This window comes from Sphaerodactylus townsendi, linkage group LG02, assembly GCF_021028975.2.
Source record: "Sphaerodactylus townsendi isolate TG3544 linkage group LG02, MPM_Stown_v2.3, whole genome shotgun sequence".
Lineage (NCBI taxonomy): Eukaryota > Metazoa > Chordata > Lepidosauria > Squamata > Sphaerodactylidae > Sphaerodactylus > Sphaerodactylus townsendi.
The window spans coordinates 124,261,579-124,286,260 of NC_059426.1; the positions used below are offsets into that span (position 1 = coordinate 124,261,579).

At 41.8% G+C, this 24,682-nt stretch overlaps 2 protein-coding genes across 2 annotated transcripts in view; one reads left to right on the plus strand and one right to left on the minus strand.

Moving 5' to 3' along the window:
* The window catches only part of SPTBN5 (spectrin beta, non-erythrocytic 5), a 150,223-nt gene extending 142,934 nt beyond the window's left edge, over positions 1-7,289 (plus strand). The window contains exons 60-63 of the mRNA XM_048484608.1: positions 1,670-1,755; positions 2,054-2,189; positions 4,033-4,151; positions 6,922-7,289. Of these exons, the coding sequence (XP_048340565.1) occupies positions 1,670-1,755; positions 2,054-2,189; positions 4,033-4,151; positions 6,922-7,025 (445 nt within the window). The 3' untranslated portion in view covers positions 7,026-7,289. The remainder of the gene's footprint in view (positions 1-1,669; positions 1,756-2,053; positions 2,190-4,032; positions 4,152-6,921) is intronic.
* Positions 7,290-7,376: 87 nt separating this feature from the next.
* Positions 7,377-24,682, minus strand: part of LOC125426351 (cytosolic phospholipase A2 beta-like) — a 69,410-nt gene continuing 52,104 nt past the window's right edge. Inside the window, exons 17-22 of the mRNA XM_048484609.1 lie at positions 23,864-24,001; positions 23,111-23,215; positions 21,155-21,346; positions 18,980-19,146; positions 14,392-14,578; positions 7,377-10,467 (exon numbers count right to left, since the gene is read on the minus strand). Of these exons, the coding sequence (XP_048340566.1) occupies positions 10,247-10,467; positions 14,392-14,578; positions 18,980-19,146; positions 21,155-21,346; positions 23,111-23,215; positions 23,864-24,001 (1,010 nt within the window). The 3' untranslated portion in view covers positions 7,377-10,246. The remainder of the gene's footprint in view (positions 10,468-14,391; positions 14,579-18,979; positions 19,147-21,154; positions 21,347-23,110; positions 23,216-23,863; positions 24,002-24,682) is intronic.

Consider the following 24,682-nt stretch of genomic DNA (forward strand, 5'->3'; position numbering starts at 1 on the left):
ATTCCATCTCCAAGATAGTGCAGGTTAACATTAGATAGGTTCCAGAGTAGGAACTTACTAGGTAGTTGCTCTTTTTAAAAAAGAAGAAAAAAGGAAAAGATTATTTGAAGCAAGGTCAGATTAGGTGATTTTTTTCACAAACAAAACCTTAGTTTTCTTAAGTGAGGGTTCTTAAAAGGGGTCTGTTAGGTTGCAGTGCAGGTCAGGTTACCGAGGGACACTTAACTTCCCTGTTTTAGGTAGCCAGATTTGGCCCAGGAGAACGAGTGACAGGAAGAGAATGCAGCGGAGCCCCAGGAAAAGAACGAAGGTGAAGGCTAGACAGTTGCATGAGAGCTGTTATTTTTCAGTAGACATTTGCATGCTTATAGAAGAATAGTGATGAATGGATTCATTTTACTGCTGCTGTGCTTCTGAATGTTTTTGTTCTCTTTCCCATATGCCTCCCCTCCCTCCCCTCCCTTGCATGCCACCCCTCACTCACTCCTGTCTCACACTTCCCTTCCCTTGCATGGCACCCCTCACCCTCCCTCCCCTCCCTCTCCCTCCACTAGGGTGGGCGCCATGTCCAGATGCTGTGCCCCTCCCCCTCCCTCCTTTGCATGCCACTTCTCACTCTCTCCCATCCCTCACTCCCCTTCCCTTGCATGGCACCTCTCCCTCTCCCTCCCCTCCCTCTCCCTCCGCTAGGGTGGGTGGGCCAGGTCCAGATGTCAGCCCCCCTCCCTTTTCCTCCCCTCCCTTGCATGCCACCCCTCCCTTCCTCCCCTCCTTTGCATGCCACCCCTCCCCTCCCCTCCCTCTCCCTCCACTAGGGTGGGTGGGCCAGGTCCAGATGCCAGGCCCCCTCCCCTCCCTTGCATGCCACTCCTCCTGTAATGAACTACTAAAATCCAGGCAAGAGTAACTGTTTTCAGTTCTTTATTGTACTGGCAGTAATAGTCGAATACAGACAATGCGAGGTCTGAGAGCCTCAGAACTTTGATAATAGTTTTAACATCCTGACACTCCCTCCCTCCCTCCCTCACCCTCTCCCTGCTTTTAGGAGTGCAGGATGGGGCCAGGTCCTAGGATGCCAGGCCCCCCTCTCCCTGGCCTCTCCCCTCCCTTGCATCCCACCCCTCCCCCTTCCCTCCCTCCACTAGGGTGGGTGGGCCATGTCTGCACATGAAGATTAACACACTTGCAATTCACTTTCACAATGTTTTGCAAGTGAATTTTGCTATTCCGCACAGCTGCAAAGTGCTTTGAAAGTGAATTGAAAGTGCATTATTCTGCATGTGCGGAAGGGGCCAGAGTGTAGTCCATGTTAACATTATGGCAAGGTGGGTTTGACGGAGGTGATTTATTTGGGGGATTGTGAACCACTTTGGAAACTTTATTAAAAATTATAAATAGGCATATCAGTCTAGTAAAATAAGTAAAACGTCTGCGGCTATTCTCTAGCATTGTACCTTCTCACAAATATATTGGGACTCATCATGACAGTTTTCCTGATGAAGTCAGTATCTGGTGGGCAGGCTGTTCCTCCCCAGACATTAATATCACAGGCAAGACTAGAATGTTATTCTTTCTATCGTAATAAAATTTTAAAAGAGGAGCTTGGAATGTATGTTTACATAAAAGTGCATATTTTTATTAATCCATTCTTTCTGTTCATGGCTTACAGACTGAGTGATGGAGCTGAATACTACATTGCTGCACCTTCCAAGACACTGATGGATGATAGGATTCAAACGTTACAGAGTAACGTAGGTAAGTCTGTTTGATTTAACAAGGCAGCTTGTGGCTTAAAGAATTATGAATACCCAAGTGAAAGAAATTAAGACACAACAGCTTATCAGAATCCAGCAACTAAGTAGAATTTTTTAAACGAAAGATAAATATAGAGACAAAAATATAACACTTAAATTTCTGTAAAAGGTTTTTAAAAACCTAAAAATAACTCCACAAACAATTGTTGTCTCTATGCCATGTATTCAAATATTGATAGATTTCTAATCTCTTTCATCCTTATTACTTTTCTAAAATTAAAAAAAAATGGTTCTACAAGACCCATCTAGCAACCCATGGTCTCTGCAGAAGGAACCTCCAACCACCACAAATGGAGGGAAATCTCAAGTAAAATCTTGGATCTTTGCCCCTGCTGCTTATGCTGGAAGGCAAGTCACCAAAAGTTTACTTCCCAGGTAAGCCTTAGTTTTTGAAGATCTGTTCAAAACTAATTTCTTTTCAATCAGTTAAAAACTTTTCTCAGAAAGAGGCCTGACATAAACTGTCTTTGTGGCCTGAGGTTGCTTGCTTCATATAATTTGACTTCACATGTAATTTGGTTCATATAATTTGCAATATCAAAAGTGGTAAATGCTTGCAGGAATTGCATACTGGTACCTGCTGGTATTAGGAAGTCTAATACTTCTCTATCAAAGTATGTAATTGAAAGAAACATTTCATGAACAAATCTTTCTATTTCAGTCAGATTTGATAATAAATACTGAAACCTAGCTTCCTCAGATATCCAGATTCTCGTCTTGGAGCTTAATTAGAAAATGAAGCACAAGTTCCCCTTCTTGTACACACTGTAGAATTTCATCTTTCAGGTAGAAGCACAGATTGCCTTCAACTGACAGTCCCTAGAGCATTCGGCAAGGAGGATTGCGTGCGTGCGTGCGTGCGTGCGTGCGTGCGCAGCAGGGATTGAAAGAATTGTCAAATCTAGGTTAGGAAATATCTGGTGATTTTGGGGGTGGAGCCCGGGGAGGGTGAGGTTTAAGGAGGGGAGGCACCTCAGCCAGTTATAATGCCATATCATCCACCCTCCAAAGCAGCCATTTTCTCCAGGAGAACTGATCTATATAGTCTGAAGATTAGTTGTATATTAGGGATGCAAGCCTCCAGGTGGGGCCTGGAGATCCTCTGGAATTACACTTTATCTCCAGACTACAGAAATAATTTCCCTTGAGAAAACGGGTGCCTTGAAGAAGAAGAGTTGTTTTTATACGCCACTTTTCTCTATCTTTAAAGTGGCATACAATCACCTTTCCTTTCCCCCAACAGATAACCTATGACAGTGATGGTGAACCTTTTTGAGACTGAGTGCCCAAATTGCAACCCCAAACCCGCTTATTTATCGCAAAGTGCCAATACAGCAATTTAACCTGAATACTGAGGTTTTAGTTTAGAAAAAACAGTTGGCTCCGAGGCGTGCGTTACTCGGGAGTAACCTTGGTGGTAGTTGTGGTTTGGCTGTGAAGCAACCATGCAACTCTTCCAACGGGTGAATCACGACCCTAGGAGGGTTTACTCAGAAGGAAGCCCCATTGCCAGCAACCGAGCTTACTCCCAGGTAAAGGATCGCACTTTAGTTCTTCGCATGAAAATCAGTGGGGTTTGACAGCGCTTAATAGGGTTACCTACACTGCTTCCCCAAAACTAGGTCTTAGGTTTAATGCTAATAATTGAGCCCAGTGGCCCAGGCCAACCTAGATGTGTGGGGGGGCATTCTGTTTGTGCGTGCCCACGAAGAGGGCTCTGAGTGCCACCTCTGGCACCCGTGCCATAGGTTCGCCACCACTGACCTATGAGGTAGGTGGGATGATATAGTTCTGAGAGAACTGTCACTAACCCATGCAGCAGACTTTATGTGGAAGAGCAGGAAAACAAATGTGGTTCTGCAGATTAGAGTCTGCCACTCTTAACCACTACACTACACTGACTTTCTTTGGAAGGTGGACTCTATGGCATTGTATGACACTGAGATCATTGTACTCTCCAAACTCCATCTTCCAATCTCCAGAATTCCATCTTGGATCTGGCAACTGGTGGCTGTGGGGGACCTGGCAACTCTAGTTTAACTCCAGGAGATCTTCAGGCTTCATTGGGAGGTTGACATTCCTCAGGAATGGTCTGTTTTATTAGATACTCTATGCATACCTGTCCTCAATAGTGGATGTTTGACTCCCTCTTAATGATACTAATGTCTGATTTTTCCATAGAAGAAAATTAATTTCTTTTAATACTGCTGATTAACAGGAGAATTCCTTCCTTCAAAGTTAAACAAGAAAACAGTCCTATTGGAGGTCTCCAGGAATTAGACGTGACCAATTATTTTTGCAAAATCCTAACCATCGATCAGAACCATGGAGATTCTGGTAATGCTGTCTCATGGTTTCCATTAATTAAAATAGTTTTATAATGATATAAATGGAATCATGGAGCACTCTTTTCTTTTAAATATTATCATCCAGTGTCCAGCTTTCCACTTATCCTGATTATTCTGGCAGAAATTCTTACCAGCAAGTATGTGGCCTACTTGTTTTCCACATTGTACGTATGTGTAGATGGTTTCCATCTGGCTTCCATACATTTAATATATTCATTTTATTCATGGATTTTATTTATGCTCATCACACTTTTCAAAGTAGAATAATTTGCTTGAAACAAATAAATTCAAAAACTGCCAAGAAAACTATTGACAGTAAAGAGACTAACTAGGGGGTGGGGGAGAGATGGACACAAGTGAATTTCAATTGAAACAATGTTAGGATAAAAACTGAACAAAATAAATGTAGCCAACCAGGTTGCTGACAAAGCAGAAAGGCCCAACCAGGTTGCTGACAAAGCAGAAAGGCCCTAAATGTCATAAATGATGAAGACAGCAATTGGCCATGCTGACAGGGGCTGATGGGATTTGTAGTCCATGAGCATCTGGAGTGCCATAGGTTTGCCACCATGAGTCTGGGATGTGGTGCTGAATCTTTGTGGCCGGGAAGGGTAGAGCTAATGAGTTGGAAAAACTGCATCCCATCAGTCACCTTCTGCTTGAAGGTATTTCTTGTTCTCATTACATACTTGGCCTCTCTCCAACAACTTAATTTCTTACATTGGAACGATGTGTCAAACACAAACACCATCTGATCTGTTATGCAATCTGCAATGCATTCAGTAAAGTAGCTGCATGTAATGCTATGTCAGCTCCACAATAATTCCCAGCAAACTACTTGGTTTGAAGCCAAATTTATTTAGCTGATGCTGTTTGTTTACATAATGCATTTGAATTAGGGGATTTGAATTAGAGACTCCCAGATTATAATCCAGTAACCTGACCACTATGCCATGCTTGCTTTGTTATAGAACTAGGAGCCCATTATCTTTTAGTGACTCTAAGTGCTAGTGTTGTTGTTCAGAATAACTGACATAGTGACTTTTTCTGCACAGCACAGAATGTAGGATGTAAAAAGAAGTGTTTAAGGAAGGAACTCAGCACAGCTTTTTCCCCAAGACATCTTCAGAACAATTTATTTCATCTTAACCCACTGTATTCTGAAAACGCTAAACTAGTGATATTTTCCCCTAAAACAGCTTCAAGATGTTTCCTGCTTGCTGTGTGGAACTCAGGAAACATCTTATTTCTCCTGTCCAATTTCAAAGCTCTCATTTTCATTTTCTCTGTCACTCACACCCACCATTTTCTGCTACTCCAGAGATCCTCCATGCCCCCACCATTTTCTGAGTGTTTCCCACAGACAAAACCTCTGTTTGCATCGCAGTCGCCTGCCATTTCAGCATTTGAAGTACAGTAATAAATTTAGTTTTGCCTGGCAGTTCTGCAAACATGCTGAAAAATCATGGCACCACCAGGCAAAATTAAGTTTATTTGTGTATTTTAAATGCTGACATGGCGGGTGACTGTGATGCAGGCAGAGGAAACGTCCATGGGAAACCTCCAGCAAATGGTGGGCGGAATGGATTATCTTTTCAGCAGCAGATAATGGCAGGGAAAAGAGCCATTTTCACTGGCAGAACATTATTTTCCCATGCTACGCAGACAGAAAAAGCAAAAAATGGTTCTTTTTATAACATCTGTAAGATATTTTACTTTTGCTGTGCAGAAAAAGCCAAAGTTTGTCATACGGAATCTAAGCCGGGTTGAATTGGAATTTTTTAATCAGTGGAAGTACAATGCAGGCACAACTTTTTAATAAGAATATAGATATGCCTGCTGTTGCAAAGCTGCTAATTGAAAAGGATGTTGTTACACTGGATTCAGTTAGACTAGGTAGATCTTGACCAGTTGCAGATACCTAGACTCTCAGACAGGGGACTTTCCCATCCTGGCTGTTTAGAAACCTTTAACTGCAACTGCTTGGACTTGAACCTTAAAAACATAATCATGGAAAGTGTGTGATAATCATGACTTTTGATTTCATAATCTAGCAGAAGAAAGAATTCAGAAAAACAGAAGATGTTCATAGAGAACAAAACACTTAGCAACAGATCTATGAAACTGCATAGTTTGTCATACTCTGGCGTTTTCCCCATAGACCATATATCCTGGAATAAGGAGGTTAAACATCTCAGTTTGGCCATGACTTCTGCATGGCTTCCGGGCCTAAATCGGGGCCATCCCACAAGATTTCCCTTATCCCACAGCTTTCAAAAAATGATAACATTGGCGGTTCTTTTGAAAAAACCCAGGCCTCTCCCACTCCCATGCAAACACCGCAGGAGACGGACCGGTTTATTTTTCCCACCTCGCTGCCTGCTCTGCCTGCCCCACAGCTACAGCCAATTAGAACATTGAAAAAACGGAAATGTTCACACATGCACACGTATCTACGTAAACGTATGTAAACTACATAAATGGAAACTTTCATGTGGAAAACAAAAATAAACTGGGGGCTCGTGCATAATTCACTGGAGTTCTTCCTCCTGGCCTGAACGTGCTTGCAGGGCAGCCATGCGAAGGGAGAAACCAAGATACAAACAACCTGGTATGTTTGATCTCAGTTTTCCCTCAGGATATTATGTCTGTGGGGGGAAAGCCCATATAGTTGATAAAAATCATTTTGCTATGCATTTACATGAAGAGGAATTTTGTAGCATTCCTAATTTTCATTAAATAAACTAATTTTTTTTCAGGAAACAAATCTGAACTCACAGATAAAACAGCAAAAAACTTTGAGAATCTGCAGACTCCAGAGAGAAAACAGCCAGAGAAGGTATTCAAGAAACAGGAGCAATAAAAAGAAACAGGTGTCTTTAAGAAGCTTTTTGCCAAGAAATAAGAATGGAAGAAGAAATATGTGGTGCAGTTCTTTGAGTGAGCATGGTTCTTCTCTTCACTCAGAATGGCAGACTTTGGCAAAGAAACATCCAAACATTTTTTGAAAAAAATACATACATTTTATCTTTGCTGTTAAAGCCATGAGTGCCTCCAAATGGTCAACTCTTCTCAGTGCTGCGTGTTTTTAAAAATAAAAATCAAGCTTAAAAATCGAGGTAAATGACACTTGAGCTAAAGAAAAGTCTGTTCCTAGATTTTAATATTTCAATAGGATTTTCTGCAGTAATACTTCAAATGGAATCTCAGCTTTTATTCTGACCTTTTACTAGTATAAACTTTCAGTGTTTCCCTTCAATAGAAAGAACCACACATACGATCATTACTGTTATCACAATTTTATTGTGAAATCATGATCAGCTTCCTATATAACAGTTTTTGCTTCTTCATGAGATTTTTTTCCACAGTAAAAGCCTACAATTTGCTCCATTAAGTTGGATTTCTTATCCGTGACAATATCTCCTCATTGATCTGCTGCCATACACCATTTCTACTCTTATATGTTTGTTATGCAGTGGTTAAAGCTTCCATTCACATTAAGTAATTAGACCAATTCATGTAAGATGCATATCAATGGCTAACATTCAAGATAGATAAACTGAACATACTTATTCAGCAAGCAACATCCTACTTACACTGCTGCTTATATTTCCTGATATGAGACTCTCAGAAATCTTTGGCTGGCCACAGCAGCAACATAATAGCAGAATAGTAGACCTCTCCATCTGATCCAGCAGGCTCTTATGTACATGTTGTTGCTATTCCACCTTTTGAATTAATGCTTCAAGATTGAATACTGTCATTTATACTCAATGGAATATCTTTCAGTATATATGTGCCCTATTTTAAAACCATTTAGTTACAGCATTTTATTACCTAAGCAACTAAATTACCATATTTACTTGTTTTCCGCTGGGTACCTAACAATTCAATTGACATTCCCTTGTTTTGTATGTCTGAATTCTAGTACAATAAGAGGATGAAAATATACCTTTTCTGGATGGTATGTGGATTTTTTTAAAAAAATGTGCAGATACTTTTGGATTAGATTCTGAAATTGTATAAATCAAATTAACCCCAATAATTCCTGAAGGGCTAAACTCATTTACCCTGGTTTCTAATAGTTTATGCGCTAGGCAGCCTAATGCCGATGTGAGGGGAGGGCTGCAGCAGCTGGGGACAGCACGGTGAAGGCAGTGGCACACCGCCTCCAAAGGGGCTTTGGGTTACACAGAAAGGAGGGAATTTAAAAAACTCTCCTGCTGCTCAGATTGCCTGTTAGACTAAATAGGCTCACACCACGTTTTTTGGTAGTGTAAGCCTGTGGCCACAGAGGACAGTATTCCCAGGCTGGAAGGGTGGTGGAAGCTGATGGAAGTCGGCTCCACCTCCAGGATTGGCCTGGCCTGCTCCGGCGTAAATCCCCAGCAGTTATAACTTCCAGGTTTGGCTGCTGCAGAGCTGAATAGCACCTTCATGCCAGCATCCCTGTTCTCCCCGCCACTGTAGGCACTCTGGCACAAGCCTCCACCGCTCCCATACATGGATTCACCCCCTCCATCTGGGGTGGCCTGTTAGAGACACATGATTTGACTGTACTTTAAAGTGTACTTTTAAATTCATGGTAACATATTTCACACATACAGAAGCCAGATTTTATTCAGTATGAGGAAGCTGACAGTTTCCTTGTCTAAAGGCTTTTAAACTAATCAACGTCACTATTGTCCATTACATTCTGTAAAATATTTTTCTTATAAAATTTCAATCGCCAGTTGTGTGCAACAACTTGTAAAAGATGAGAGTAGGCATCAATATACTTCCAACACAGTGTTCGAAAGCCATGCTACATCAAACTGCTAATGACATCATTCATGTGGGGATAGAGTGGACCTCATTTTGTCACCAGCAGAATGAGTTGAGATGGCAAAGCAGTCAGACAGGGAAAAAGTACTGACAGCATCACCTCCACACTATTTGGCTATTCTGCCAAGTTACTTTCCCCTCCCTTCCTGTTTCCAGCTACCATCACTTAGAGAATCAGCTGATTAAAAGCACATTGAGAACTGTCCTTATATATGAAGTCAGATTAATTGTTATGTAGCATAGTACTTAATTAATTCTAACTGGAAGCTGTTCTCACACCCAGCTCATGAGGTTCTTGGACAGAGAGGGCTCTTTGCCAGTTGAAGCAGTTGAATCTGAGCTTCCTACCTGCAGAAAGTGTACTTCATTGCTTGAGCAAAGTCCTTCTCATAACATATGTGCAATATTTGTTCTGCAACCAAATGAGGTATTCATTAACATTCCATTTTCTACCACTGATTACATTTTTCAATGTTTCAAGAGGCAAAAAACATGTATTAACTTGCATCTGAGATATCCAAATTAGGGATTAAGCTACAAGTCCTTTCAAACATAAGCAACTGGACTGAATTTGATCTATTAATTATAAATTAATAATGCATAACGCAAATTAAACATGCATAAAGAGACAGTGCAAGCGAGGAAATATTATAAATAATGCATCAAAGTTGCAACATTTAATGATGTAATTCTAAATTATTGTAACAAATCTAATATAATTCATGTCTGAAATGTGACAACCCTAAGGGTCAAATATATCTAAGAAATAATGGTATAGATCCTACCAGCTTTTCCACTAACAGAAATAGAATGTGAACCATTTTCACCCCTGAAAAAGGTTTGTGGGAATCTCAAGATGCAGGACAGAGATACATTAAGGAGGGGAAGTCAGACAGATTTCCTGTCTTCCCCCTTGCATCAGTGGGAAAGCTGGTAAGATCCAACCCAATTATTTTCAACATAAGAGAAATGGAAATACACATATGACATATGCAAATGCCTATCTGCCTAGGGACATGGGGTACAACCATCACGTGGTCACGCAGGGGGCGCCAAAACGTTCCCCCACAGAGTGAACCATTCAAGCAAGCCTCAACTTACATCAGCATCAGTCGACTGCCTCATGCTGCCAGTGCCTGGTCGTCTTCATAAATAAGCATTTTGGAAACCATCATCTCAGGTTGGCCGGATGGTCACCCAAAATTGCATAACACAATGACAGCTCCTTACCATCATCTCAACCCAGAAAACAATTAGTCTCTAGACTGAACTGTCAAGCCCAACTTTTTGCCTCTTCAGCACTGCCTTCTCGATGCTCTGTAAGATCAGATCTTTGCCGCAGAGGACGTTGTAGGTAGCTAAGTTTAGCAGCTTGTCAAACTCTTCTGTGGAGTAAGTTAGATTTTTGGTTGCATAAGGTGAGTCGTCCTTGCCTATCTTTACTTCACCTCCACTCATTTCTGCAGGCGTGCGTTTCACTCCTAAAAATGAACAGAAGAAACAATGTGGAACAGGACTTAACCTGAACTTCCCCTCCTGCTTTTCAGCTAGAGGACTCAAAGCTTACTAATTAAAGCCAAACTGGTTCCACACAAGATATCATTCTGCTTATTCTGTGTTCTCTTCCTCTTATACCAACTGATATATACTCGGTGGGCTGGATCTAGCCAGCTTTTTCAATTGATCTCATTTATTTCCCATCCTAACTATAATTTCCATCCCACAGGTCTTTTGTTCATGCAAGTCCCATGATCTCCAGCAGAGAATTTTTGTTGTAATCAAAAGTGATCCTCTCCTCCTTTTTTCAGCAATGCGAAGGCTAGCTGGATCTAACTCACCATTGCCTTGATGCATGAAAAGTGTTGGGGGCACAAAAGTGAGAAGTTTTATTTGAAAAAGAACATAATGGGGAGATTTTAGGTGGGGGAAAGGAGGAGGAGGAGAGGGGGAAGAGAAGGAGTTTGGATTTATATCCCCCCTTTCTCTCCTGTAAGGAGACTCAAAGGGGCTTACAAACTCCTTTCCCTTCCCCCCTCACAACAAACACCCTCTGAGGTAGGTGGGGCTGAGAGAACTGTGACTAGACCAAGGTCACCCAGCTGGCATGTGTTGGAATGCACAAGCTAATCTAGTTCACCAGATAAGCCTCCACAGCTCAAGTGGCAGAGCGGGGAATCAAATCCAGTTCCCCAGATTAGAGTGAACTTTAATCACTACACCACAGTGACTCTCCAGAGAGTGTCCAACCCAAGCAGCAGCTACGTAGAATCTCCCAAAGCTTTGGCTTCTGGAAAACTTCAAAACTCAGATCAGTTTGTATCTCTGCAAACAATTTTCTTTACTACAAACATATACTACACAATACAGTCATTGAAGAAACACATCCTCCAGTCGCTATAACCCTCGCTAAAACAGCAACTGATCTTCTCTAAGCAAGAAACTATACAATAGCTATCTCTTTACAGCCATTGCAATAAGAAACAAATTTACAAAGATTCAGGGGTATTCGCTTTCTGATTTTTGGGGAGTGTCATTCTAAAAGCACTATCTACAGGTGATATTCTTTAGAGTTCCAGTTTAGATCATGTCTTCAATGTCTTTGCGCACCAATTGTTTCTTCCATGTTCTGTATCTGAATGGACATGAGCACCTGAATGAACATCAAAACATTTGTGGAATCTAGACCTGTCCATGACCTGTCTCCAGCATCCAGCAGCCCCATTTACACATCAGGCACTGCACTAGATTATGTGGCTACTGCTGTGCTCATGAAGTTTCTTTCCCTTTTCCTTGTCTGAGAAAAAACAGTTCAGCACACATGAACCCTGCAGGTATCATCTTTTGCAGGGGAAGGGCACAGATAAACTTACACACACATACTCAAGAAGCATTCTCTGCAACTATGGGAAAACATCTATATCCAGTAAATCTTGTGTGTGTGTGTGTGTTAAGGACTCTCCAAGCACTTCACCACAGGAATTATGCCTTTAGAATCACACTAAACCAAGTACAAAAGTTGCTTACTTTTGAAAGCAAAGCCAAAGTGATTTCCAATTTAGTGTAAATTTGGCATGGTATGAGAGCTTGCTGTAGGTTAGGGTTGGCTAGCCTCCTGATTGTATACTTTTAAAGTTGCCATGTGAGTTTGCAGCTCAGAAATATGAGCGGGTTGCAGCTTGGGACTCATATTTGCTTCTCTCCAGTTAACAGTGTGAGGCCTGTTGGGGCCATGAGAATCTTGGCTCCTGAATTCTTTCCACATACTCTCATTGGGAGGAAAGTACAATCTTACATTAGGCCTATTATGCCCAGATGACTCTCATTTTTATCACACGTTTTATATTTTAGGGGCCTGGATTAATTCCAGCCATTACATATAATTCAAAGTTATGGAACTTTTCAGGCAACATTTTTTTGCAGCAGATTATATTATTTAACTAGTGAGAAGAAATGGGCAAAATTGACTACATGTAGGCTGTAGTTGGTATAGCAGTGCAGTAGATTTGCAAAATGGGTTTAAAACCTGTTCAACCCCTTCTTGCCACATAGGGAGGTATAAACTAATCGGGTGGTTCAGGGATAACCATCATGTTTTACCCACCATGACCCACCTGATCAGTTCTATCTACAGGACTGCATCATTCACACACACTGTCCATGGGAGCTCCAGAAGTTGTGGTGTCATCTCTGATGATGAGTGTGAAAGTGCCCTCAGTGTGCAGATTGGGTTACCAGCCGTTTACCTTTCAACTGAACAATCCAATATTTTCCCTTTGTCCCATAAATCAACTGATAAATTACTGGACATGTAAATGTCCACTATTTTCCAACTAAGCCTGCAACCACCATAGCCAAGTTCTATGAAGGCATATTTTCTTTCCTCTGTAGCTTGATAAAAGGGCAAAACCCCTGCCCTCTTGTTCTCCACTGCAGCAAGCAAGGTTTGAAGAGAATTAAATCCACCACTCAGCAACCAAATAGAACACTCGAAGACTCTGAAGCAGCACAGAACAAACCTTTGCCTGATTGGGCTTGTTGTACATATACCAGTATCAATCTCTCAGTCACTCACCAGAAAGAGAGAGACTGAAAGTAGAAGAACATGCAGGAAAATAGGTGTCCCAGTTCAAACTTTAAAATGGAAAGTGAAAGCTGGAGATAGACACCTTAAATAGTTTCCACCACCAACCTTGGCTTCTGGCTCCCTATCTTGACACTGAACTTCTAGACACTGTGAAAAGGATGCTAAAATCTACAAACTTAAGAACATAAGAACATAAGAACTAGCCTGCTGGATCAGACCAGAGTCCATCTAGTCCAGCATTCTGCTACTCGCAGTGGCCCACCAGGTGCCTTTGGGAGCTCACATGCAGGATGTGAAAGCAATGGCCTTCTGCTGCTGCTGCTGCTCCTGGGCACCTGGTCTGCTAAGGCATTTGCAATCTGAGATCAAGGAGGATCAAGATTGGTAGCCATAGATTAACTTCTCCTCCATAAATCTGTCCAAGCCCTTTTTAAAGCTATCCAGGTTAGTGGCCATCACCACCTCCTGTGGCAGCATATTCCAAACACCAATCACACGTTGCGTGAAGAAGTGTTTCCTTTTATTAGTCCTAATTCTTCCCCCCAGCATTTTCAATGAATGCCCCCTGGCTCTAGTATTGTGAGAAAGAGAGAAAAAACTTCAAGTCAACCTCTGAGTGTTGACAACTACAAGTTCAATTGGTGTAGAGTGCTGAGACTGGAGAAGGTAAGTAGATCAGTCCCTTCTGAACCAGCTAAAAACTGGTTCATTTAACAGTTCCATTTTCCAGTCTGTAAAGTAAGGGCTGTATCACAATTAGTCACTTGTTGCCCTCACCTACCACCATTTGCTATGACCAGCAGAGGACCAGGCTGCAGCTACACATGTAAGATATCAGGTCTCCAATACAAAATACCTTAATCTCTGTCATGGTCTCCTAGGTTCACTGAACCGTGGCTACCCTGTTTCCCCGAAAATAAGACATCCCCTGAAAATAAGACGTAGTCGAGGTTTTGCTGAAGTGCTAAATATAAAGCATCTCCTGAAAGTAAGACGTAGCAAAGTTTTTGTTTGGAAGCATGCCCGTCGACTAGAGCATGCAGCTGTGGAGTGGAAAAATAAGACATCTCCTGAAAATAAGACATAGCGCATCTTTGGGAGCAAAAATTAATATAAGACACTGTCTTATTTTCAAGGAAACACGGTATGTGACTATGAAAGACCTACAACTTTTCTTGTAGTCACTGATAAAGCATTTAGGAAATTGTTTTAGCTGGAAGAGCAAATAAGTTTGGATTAAACAAAAACAGAGAAAACTCTGGGAAGGTTCAACACAGAGAACATTGTAAAAAGCATATAAGATGGGGAACATTGAACTGACCTGGTGCCTTGCACTCTCTGAAACTGCAGTTTACCAGTGGGAAATAAACTATTATTGGAGCTTTGGGGTTATCTTCGTCTGAGAACATGTAGCACTCCTTGGGATTTCTTCTGTCTTCCTCAGTCACGTTAATTTTGGGGAAAGGGATTCCTTGCACACCGCAGTATTTTGCCAGCATCTCTGCTTCCTGTATACAACACCCAACAGTACAATGTTGAAACCAATGCAAATGGCATACATGGTGCTCTCCAAAAATGAAGCCAACAGGCATGCTGCGGCAACCTGAGCTGAGCAGCTTGGAGAGCCACTGAAAGGTGAGCTATGAATCCAGCAATGGATACAAAACATATATACATGGAAATTCTAACTTAAGTTGGTAGGGACTGAGTTCTTCTGAAACCACTAAAATAAACTATTCACAACTGATTGTGCAATGAAATTTTGATGCTGACTTTATGTTGATCCAGAAGTACAACACTTACTTTACTGTCAATTTAAAGAAAGCTTTGATCAGAAAACTCTAGGATAAAGAATCTAGTACGTTTAACCTCAGAGTTTTGGCTTTTACCAGAATATTGCTGGCAACAAGCATAAGCATAAGCATAAGCATTTTATTGTCATTGTGCACGCACAACGAAATTAACAGCAGCATTCCTCGATGCACACAATTTCAGACTCATACATCATCCTCACTTTCCCCTTCCTCCACCCATCCCTACACAGCCCCAAATACATCAATATGAAGCAGCGGAGTTTAGCATAGCCACAGCTCTAGAGTAGAAGCTGTCTCTAAGCCTCTTTGTCCTAGTTCTGAGGGCCCTGTATCGTCTGCCAGATGGTAACAGTTTAAAAAGAGAGTGTGCTGGATGAGACGGGTCCCTCAGAATATTTTGGGCTTTATTTAGGCTTCGGGAATTATAGATTTCTTCCAAGGAGGGAAGAGGGCAGCCGATAATCCTTTGTGCAGTAGTGATCACCCTTGGAGCGCCTTCCTATTCGCCACTGCATGCAACTGGGAGAACCATACACAGATGCAGTAGAGTTAGGACACTCTCCTTATAGCACAGCGGTAAAAGGGACACCAGAAGTTTTTCATCCAGTTGTTGCTTCGCCTTTAAAAAGTCTCAGAAAGTACAGTCTTTGCTGGGCTTTCAACTAACCACCGCTGACAGTCTGGTAAGCCCCAGGTCAAGTCCCTCTTTAATCATAACAGCCCAGAAATTTAAAACTAGCTTTTACCCACTCCACTTTGGATCTCCATTTATAGCTCAAGGGCTGAATTTCTGAGCTATTCCTTCTATAATCCACTATTATGAGCTCCTTTGTCTTGTTAGTGCTAAGAACCAGGTTATTTTCCCTGCACCATGGAGAGCAGTCGGTCCACTTCATTCCGATAAAGGCAGACTCATCCCTCCAGAGATGAGCCCCCACCACCGGCGGTGTGGTCATCAGCAAATTTTGATAATGGTGTTACTAAGTGCGATGAGACAGGAGTACAGTCATATGTATAAAGGGGTGAACAGTAAAGGACTCAACACACAGCCCTGTGGCGCTCCCCATTATTTAGAGTAAGAACTTTGAGGAAACCCGCATTTCCCAGTCTAACCTTCTCTGGGAACGCCCAGACAAGAAGTCCCTGAATCCACAAACAGATTGAATGTGAGAGTCCAAGATTCCACAAGTTTTGGTTTCTCACCAGTCTTTGCATGGGCGAGATTGTATTAAATCGCGGGAACTAAAAGTCCGCAAAAGAGCATTCGCATTGCATAATTCCCCTGATGTTCCAGATGCTGTCAAAGCAGTGTGTGGGAGAGGCTAATGGCGAAATGGCGTCCCTCCAGAATCTCTTAGTCCGATATGAATCCGGCAGTGTTTATCAGAAATGTATCTGGAGAGAGCAAGAACTAATATGCCTATGGACCAGTTTTTTCAAACACTTCATGATGATGGGGGGGTGGAGTGCCACTGGTCTATAATCCTGAAGATTGTCAGCAGGAAATCTCTTTGGTAGTGGAACAATGGTGGAAGCTTTCAAACAAGATGGGATGGTGGACTGGGATAAAGATCGCATTTAAAGATCCCAGTAAAAACACCAGCCAGTTGGTTAAGCTGCATTCCTTTAACACCTGACCGGGAATACCATCCGGTCCAGCAGCCTTCCTGGATTCACAGCTCCTCAAAACTTGCCTTTCCCACCTCATGTTCCTCCACAGTGAGGTGGGAGCTGCAATCACCTGCAGTGGCTGTGTGGGGCTCATCTCAACCTTCTGATAGACCTGTTTCAAAGCAGGGCAAAAAAGTGATTTAGCTCCTCTGCCAGCGAAGAATCCCCATCTACAGAGATGTCATTGGTTGGTTTACGACATTGGTAAATTTCTGCTTGAACTCCCCTGCCACACCTGCCTCTATACAAGTTGTTATTATTAAAAAATAATCCTCAATTCTTTTCTCTCTCTTCTTTATAACTCATCTTGGCTTCTTGTCGGAATACACTCTTCTTGAGACTGGCTCGCCAAGCACTATATTATTTTGCCTCCTATCACCAGATCACAGAAAGCAATATTCCTATGCTCATGCAAAAGTTAAGCTGAACCTCCTTTTGTCATCCAGGGTTTATGGTTGGAGTAAATCCGGATGCGCTTTATCCCACAGTAAGAGTGTCTGTGCAGCAGTAGGTGATATAACTTCCAGAACAGCAGTGGTATATTCCTCCAGATCTGCGGTGGTAGAAAACATCCCAATTTGTTGTCTCAAAACAATCTTGAAGTAATTTAGAGGCATCATCAGGCCAGGATTTTACAGTTCTTTATTTCCAGGCAGCACCTCGCTTCCTCCCAAGTGGAATAAATATATGCTGGAGTGCCAGAAACAGTGACAAATGGTCTGACCCAGTACCCAAGTGTGGTAGTATTGTATCACCCTTGTAGAGGCATCCTTTGATGTTGGTATACACTTCTTTATCCAATGTATTGGTTCCTCCTCGTAGGGCACTTTAACATGCTGGTAGAGTTTAGGAGCACTGTTTTTTAAATTAGTATGATTAAAAGTCTCCTCCTATAATGAGCACAGCATCAGGATGCTTTTTCTGCTGGTTTTCAAATAATGTTATACAAGAGAGCTCAAAAGCTATGGGCAGCCTTTAGCATCAGTGTGGAATGTGATACCGCGAATGATGATAAATCCACACTTAACCACTCCCGTGGCAGATATATGGGTCTGCATCTAATAGTCATACTTTCCAAATCCTTTGAGCAGTGACCCCCCTGTGATGCTTCTTGCATTTGTGCGCACCAGCTCTTGCCTTCACATGAGAGACTTAATCCCCTCCTTTCTGCTTCCCAGAATCTATACTGCTTCTGTCCTGCCGGAAAGAAGTGAACCCAGGTAGCTCAACTGCTGTATCGGGAATATGTGAGTGAAGCCAGGTTTCTGTAATTAATAAAACACAGCTGTTCTTGCCAAACCTGCTCTTCACAGTCTGTAGCCTTAATTCATCCATTTTGTTGATACAGTAGATGCGTGCCATTAGTAAAAGAAAAAAAATGCTTGGAAGTGCAGACTTGCAACGACACGGTCCTTCCCAGCTTAGTAAAAACACCAGCCTGGCCCGTCTCTTCCTCCTTCTATCCCGCACTTCGTCTCAACCTCCTACCACCAGGAATTGTAATCCAGGAGTTCCCCGGGTCCTAGCTGCCTATGCCGGTATATTGTGAAGACGTGATGAAATCTTCTGTAATAGCCATTTCTACATTTCCAGTCCAATTCTGTATTAAGACTTGCCGACTATAAAAAAACTCCGCTTTGCTCCACATAGCATGTTTAAGAAGCACAAAACACAGCACAAAACACACAAAACACGAGAAACATCCACACACACTACATCGGAGGGAAAGCTAACCAGTCAGCAGCAGTTTCCGGCGCAAGAGCCATCCCTTCCTGGGGAACCGGGAAGCTAAAACCTAATGGCTTGAGTTGAAAAGTTGAGACGTTACCGAGGGGGGGGGGGGGTCGAAGTGACGATTAATGAGGCCTTGAGGGAACGAGGGGAAAATGTGTGAGTGAAACCGGGACTCACTTGCCGCTCCTCAGTTTGAACTCCTGCGCCTCCCGGCTACGATGACTCACGGCTCTGTGGAGCGCTGCGCCCTCCCAAGTTTTGGAAAATGGAGAAGGCCGCCGTCTCTCCCAAGCACGCCTGCCGTCTCGCCACAACCCGACCCACAGATGAGCCTTGCCTTTTTACTTGAGTTTAGAAGCCCTCCAGTTTAGAAGCTCCAGTTTCGAGCCCCAAAAAGGAGGAGAACGGCAAACTCCCAACTTCCTCACGCCCGGCTTTTTAGGGAGCTGCTGCCTTCCCCCACCGGAAACCCCACCGGAAGCCCAACAACATTAAGTTGCCAGTGAGACCCCACATTGGGAGGCTAGCCTTCTGCTGTTTGCTAGCCTCATGCTAGCAGCCCTAATAGCTAGGATCCTCAAAGTTCCACAGACTTGTGTGGGATTGTCCTGAGGACCAAAACCAGCACGGCAATAACCATTAGGATATGTTACCAAATTCACACACGAAAAAATGATTTTTTTTCCTTACCTTAAATACATCAAAACAATCATAATCCACTATGATGATGACATCTACATTCCTCTCAGGCTTGAGAAGTGGTGGTGCACTGTTGTTCAAAAAATACCCAATATCTATTAAGCAGAGGGATTTCTCCACTGGTGTCAGCTTGCCTGGGCAGCCATCTAACACGGTATCTGAAAAAGCATTTTAAATTTTATCAGCACAACGTAAGAATAGAGCACTAGTAATCACAGATTTCTGAAAACAACTGACAAGACTGTAGATGATTTCTGCCACCAAGATTCTTCATGCTATATATAGCTCCTAATGGCAATAACTTGTTTAATTCATATTAGGCACGGTCAAAAGAAAAAAATCCTGCACAAACACCAGTGTGCCAGTCCTTTTAGGAGTGAGGCATGCTAAGGGCATTCTAAGGGCTGAAGCCTGTATATGCTGACATATGATTTCCAACATAGTAGAATCCAGCCTTTCTTATGTCTGCCATGTAGCCAGTTGATCTGCAGATAGCTCTTCAACTTGCAGGCTTAGAGGCTGATCAAAATTTAGACACCCACCTTTGCCCCACAAGAAAAGCCTACAATTTGTCTGGCCTTGCTTCCCAATAATCCATTTCACACAAAACAAGTTCTTGTAGCTGCAGTAGTATAGTGCAGGGTGCAGTGGGGCAAGCCCCAAGCACCACTTCCTGGGAAGTGTATTTCAGGGCCATGCCTCCCTTGCAACTGTGCCCTACCTCAAACTTCCTGTGGACTTCAGAAATTCACCATACTGTTTTTGCATTTTGAAACAGCATTGAGAAGCCATTATTAGGTTGTGAAATGGGTAGTCATGTACGTTATGTAATTTTTTTAAGGAAGGAACTACCAGTTCCCTGGGACTGTGTAGGATAACAAATTAGCGGGGGGTGGGAGGAGGCTGAAGCCCCTTTTCCACAGATGCCACAATTACAGTCAGAATCAGGCCCACATGAATGTAGGGCCAGCTCAATGGCTTTTTGCACCATTAGCCTGTCTCTGCCCCTTCCCACCCCCCTGCCACTCCAGCTAGGATGCTGGCAGCAGCCAGGCTATGCTCTTCCGAGCTTCTGGTAGCTCCTCCAAGTCTCTGCCAAGGAGGAAAATAGCAGAGCCCAGAGGCAGCGGATCTCTTGGCGTCCTGCTCTTTCTCCCATCCTCATAGGGGAGGGAGGGCAAGTAGCTGCACTCTGAGCTCCACACCATAATGAAAAAGGAAGACAGTGGAGCTGGGCATGGCAGAACTGGCAGACCCCTGCTCACCCTTCCTTCCTTCCTACTTTGCAGGGGTGAGATAGGGGAGGGTAAGCAGGGCAACCTGGGCATTGGCACTAGGGTACTGCTCAGGGCTGCTGCTTGTCCCTGTGGCTTTCCCATCTTCTGGCACCCCAGGTCCACCTAACAGGCAGGCCAGCTGGCCTTACATGCATCTGGGAGGGACAGAACTCCATCAACTGCCTGATACAAACATGTATTGTATGAATTGACCCAAGGGTAAGAACACTTTGAATTTCAAAATACACTGCATGAATATTAGCTGGTATTAAAATATTAGCAAAATCCATCAGACTGGTTTGGGAAGGTAAGAAGACAATGTGTCGACACACTTCATTTTGTTGCCCCGTGTGATAGTCTCAGAGCAGCTTAATCTGTAGATGTGCATTTGCATTCAAAACCTTTGTAAGTGTGCCTAAAGTGCTGTCAAGCTGCAACCAACTTATGGTGAACCCAGCAAGAGGCTTTCAAGGACAATGATTAAGCAAAGGTGGTTTCCTGTTGCCTTCCTCTGCAGAATCTTCCTTGGAGGCCTCCCGTCCAAGTACCAACCCTGCTTAGCTTCCAAAATCTGACAAGATCAGGCTGTACCATGCTGCCTTCCCTCCCTCAAAACCATTAATTCATGGCAAATGTGTAATAGATTTATCATCTGTAGCAAAAAATAAGAAACATTTTAATGTAACTCACAGAAAGAGGCAATAGGCAAGCAGATAGAATGTTAGATCATTTATTCCCAAAGAGGTGTAAAAAGTCCAATGTAAAAATCCTACACTGCTATGCTGGTCTCCTTGGATTTCCACAGTGTGGGAATGGAAGGAGACTCTTTCAGCTGGCTCAATTTTGAAAGCCTAAAATGTTCAGGGAGAAGTAGGTAGTTACTAATTACCTTTCCACTTGGTAAATTTTTTCTGATTCAAGTAGTCACTATCAAATTCAAGACCTTCTAGGAAGTTACGGCTTGCCCCTTTTAAAGGACGATCAGTTAAAATGTCATTAAAGATTTCACAGAGATTTCCAGCAGCAGAGCAGGGAGGCTTATAGACAGTTTTGTACCCATCTTCTAAGCTATTTTCATCATCTGAAACAAACAAAAAACACTAAAGTAGATCTGGAAAGTTTTCCCTTCCTTTCCACCATATAATATTGGAGAATATAACATTTTATGGTTGGTTAGGTATTCTTCCATTATACCATTTTTCCACTGAAAAACTGAGAAGCTCCATGGAAATACGAAAATATAAGCAAAAGTTCCTTTAAAAATCTGACCCTGGATCATAGAGCTTCAGGAGGTCAAAAAAGCACCAATTCAACCCACATCCCCTTTATTTCAAACATGGACTATCCATATATCAATCTCAACATTCAATAAGTTCAGACTGCGGTGTTCCACAAGCGAGAAGGGGCTGCACATGAAGTTATTTGCATCTTCAAATGCTTTGAGATGGCAAAAGGCTATATGTAGGGTGGGAGTGGGGAGAGACAAACTTCTGAGATAGAAGAGGGTAATCAGAAAAAACAACCCACATTCATGGTATTAGCCAATAGGTCGAAAATAGTATGTTAACTGGCCCAACAGTCCTATGTAGAGATGGCTCTGCTGTTTATTTGATTGATTTTTAAAATATAAATCCCTACATAAATTAGGATTTTAGGAGTCCATTTCAAATTTTAAGACACCAGATGTCAATAAATCAGCAAAAAATTAATTCCAAGTATGTCATGATGTGGCTTCAGTAAGATTCAACCAATTAATGAAAATTTACAACCATACTTTTGAAAAGAAACAATTTTGCTATTTCCAGTTCCTAATGAGGAGGCTCCATTTCCTATCTTTTAACCATTCAGCTTGCAAGGAAGTATCTTCAGCTTCTAGTACCGTGGTGGTGAACCTTTGGCACTCCAGATGTTATGGACTACAATTCCCATCAGCCCCTTCCAACATGGCCAATTGGCCATGCTGGAAGGGGCTGATGGGAATTGTAGTCCATAACATCAGGAGTGCCAAAGGTTCGCCACCACTGTTCTAGTATTTTTAAACTCCTGGATACAAAATGTCCAGAATTTTTCTGCTTTTGTGGTTAAATATAGAACCCCACTCTTGCTTAGCTTTCATTGTAAAAATAAAGACTATTGGAAAGATAGTGACAGTGAAAAGAATTATATTAGTGGACATATGGGATCAGGCTCATAACACAAGGAGAGAGTGGACTTCTGCCTTTCCCTGTTGATTTTTCTGACATGAAATGACCCCATCTTTCAGGGATCAGTTTGGAGACAAAGGGCTCAGGCATGTATGGGTCATTTTCCAAAGCAACATTTCAATGGCAAATAAATTTTTATTTCACTTTACTAGATTTAATATCCCGCCCTTTCCCAGCACAAGGCTGGGCTCAGGGCAGCCAACAATTATCATCGTTCCATAAGTATACAAACTCAATACTTCCAATAAATATGATTTCATTGAAATTATTGCATTCAGATGGCATTTGTCAGCCTCAACTAAACAACATATCCAACTCCTAACTCCTTTCTTCTTAGTTTGAAAACTTTTCTAGTTCTTCCTTAATAAAAGCAAAAGGGAGAGGGAAAACCAGGTGGGAGGGAAAGTGGTTTTTGTGTTATGGTCCTGATCTAGCCATTAGTATAATTCTTTGCATGACCAATATCTTTCCAATGGTCTGCTTTATTATTACAATAAAAGCAAAGTAAGAGTGGGGATCTATATTTAACCACAAAAACATGGCAGTGTATTTGGTAGATCAGCACTTTCTCTCTTCAGTCTGTCTTTTAATACATTCAACAGTTGTAAGATCAATAAAAAAACCATTAGTGAATCTCTTACTTTTTTCTGTCAAGTCTCTGACCCATCGGTCCCAAAATTCATCCGGTGTTGACGACCAGTACAAACCATCCAGCAAATTGCGGGAGCAAATATTAGTCCAGATACCTAAAACATCAATCACACAGGAAGATGACTATATCAGTTGACATCAATATACCTCACTAGAATCAATATGATTAATATGGGCTTTACTTCTGATTAAATCTGCTTAGAATTGCACCCTCTATTATATAAATCTTTTCCAAATGCTACATTTGAAATTCATTTTTGCCCAATCAAAACTTTTATCATTCAAGTGATCATCATGGTGGCAACTTGTAACCAATAAAAGAAGAAAAAGAAAAAAATTACACTAGAAGGACTTTAATACAAATATTTCAAGAAAACCATAACTAAAAACAACTGTCCCTACTGAAGATGGTAAGATTGCAAAGCCTGTATGTATTGAGTATGCTTCTCACACACATTCATACACAGTATAGTCCTGCACAGACTTAAAAATCAGTGGTCTTAGACTGGAATTATTTAGGATTGAACTGATAACCCTCTAAGCACCATACAGGTTAATGCAGCATAATACATTATTTACTTAATTAATCCATTTGTTCCCTAATATGAACTCACAGAAGTGAATGTTGATAACACAGGAGAAATGCCAAACAGCTTTAACAGCCCAAGTTCCCCAGAGGCAGGAATGAACATCCCAGTGCTACTGATAATGCATTTTCCAGTTTATATTAAATAATGAATTACCTTCCATATAACAAATGTCAGACTCTGAGAACCTCTTTACCAGCTTTCCCATGAAGAACTGACTATCAAAATCTTCTGCACGAACATAGGCACCATATTTCTGAAAACCGACTTCATAAGGATTGAACTCTATCCATTCTGTGAACAAAACCATATATCGCTTTAATGGCCCTCTGCTAAATCACTGACATAAACCTTAAACAAAAAAGACTTCCCCAGTGGACATCCCTAAACATAAAAAAAAAATCCCTAAACATAAAAAAAAAATTCAAAGCATTGTGGGGTCTAATTAAATCACACTTTTCAAAGATCAGCAAATTTTAAAAATCAGCAAAATTAAAGTTATGTATTTTTACATATTTAAAATCTATGTATTTTTAGAACAAAAGTATAAACAAGAGAAAAGCAAAAACTCTATAAATGTAACTCCTGTCAATCAAATATTTATGAATGAGATTAGGAAACTGGACATGCCATGCCATGCCATGCCATGCCATGCCATGCCATGCCATGCCATGCCATGCCATGCCATGCCATGCCTGAAATATGGGTATAAACATTATTAGTATTACTACTACTACTACTACTACTACTACTACTACTACATTATCTATAGTGTGTGTTTCTTGATGACACTCAAGGTAGATTACATAGGGTAAATCAAGTGCAATCAACAGGATAGGATGTCCAGTGAGCAACACAGTAGGCTTGGGACTACAAAAAATTGGAAACAAACAAAAATCTCAAACAGAGCTGAAACAAATCAAAAGCTTTTAAACCTGATACATTAAGTGATAGAGATAGTTTGGAGCATACTTA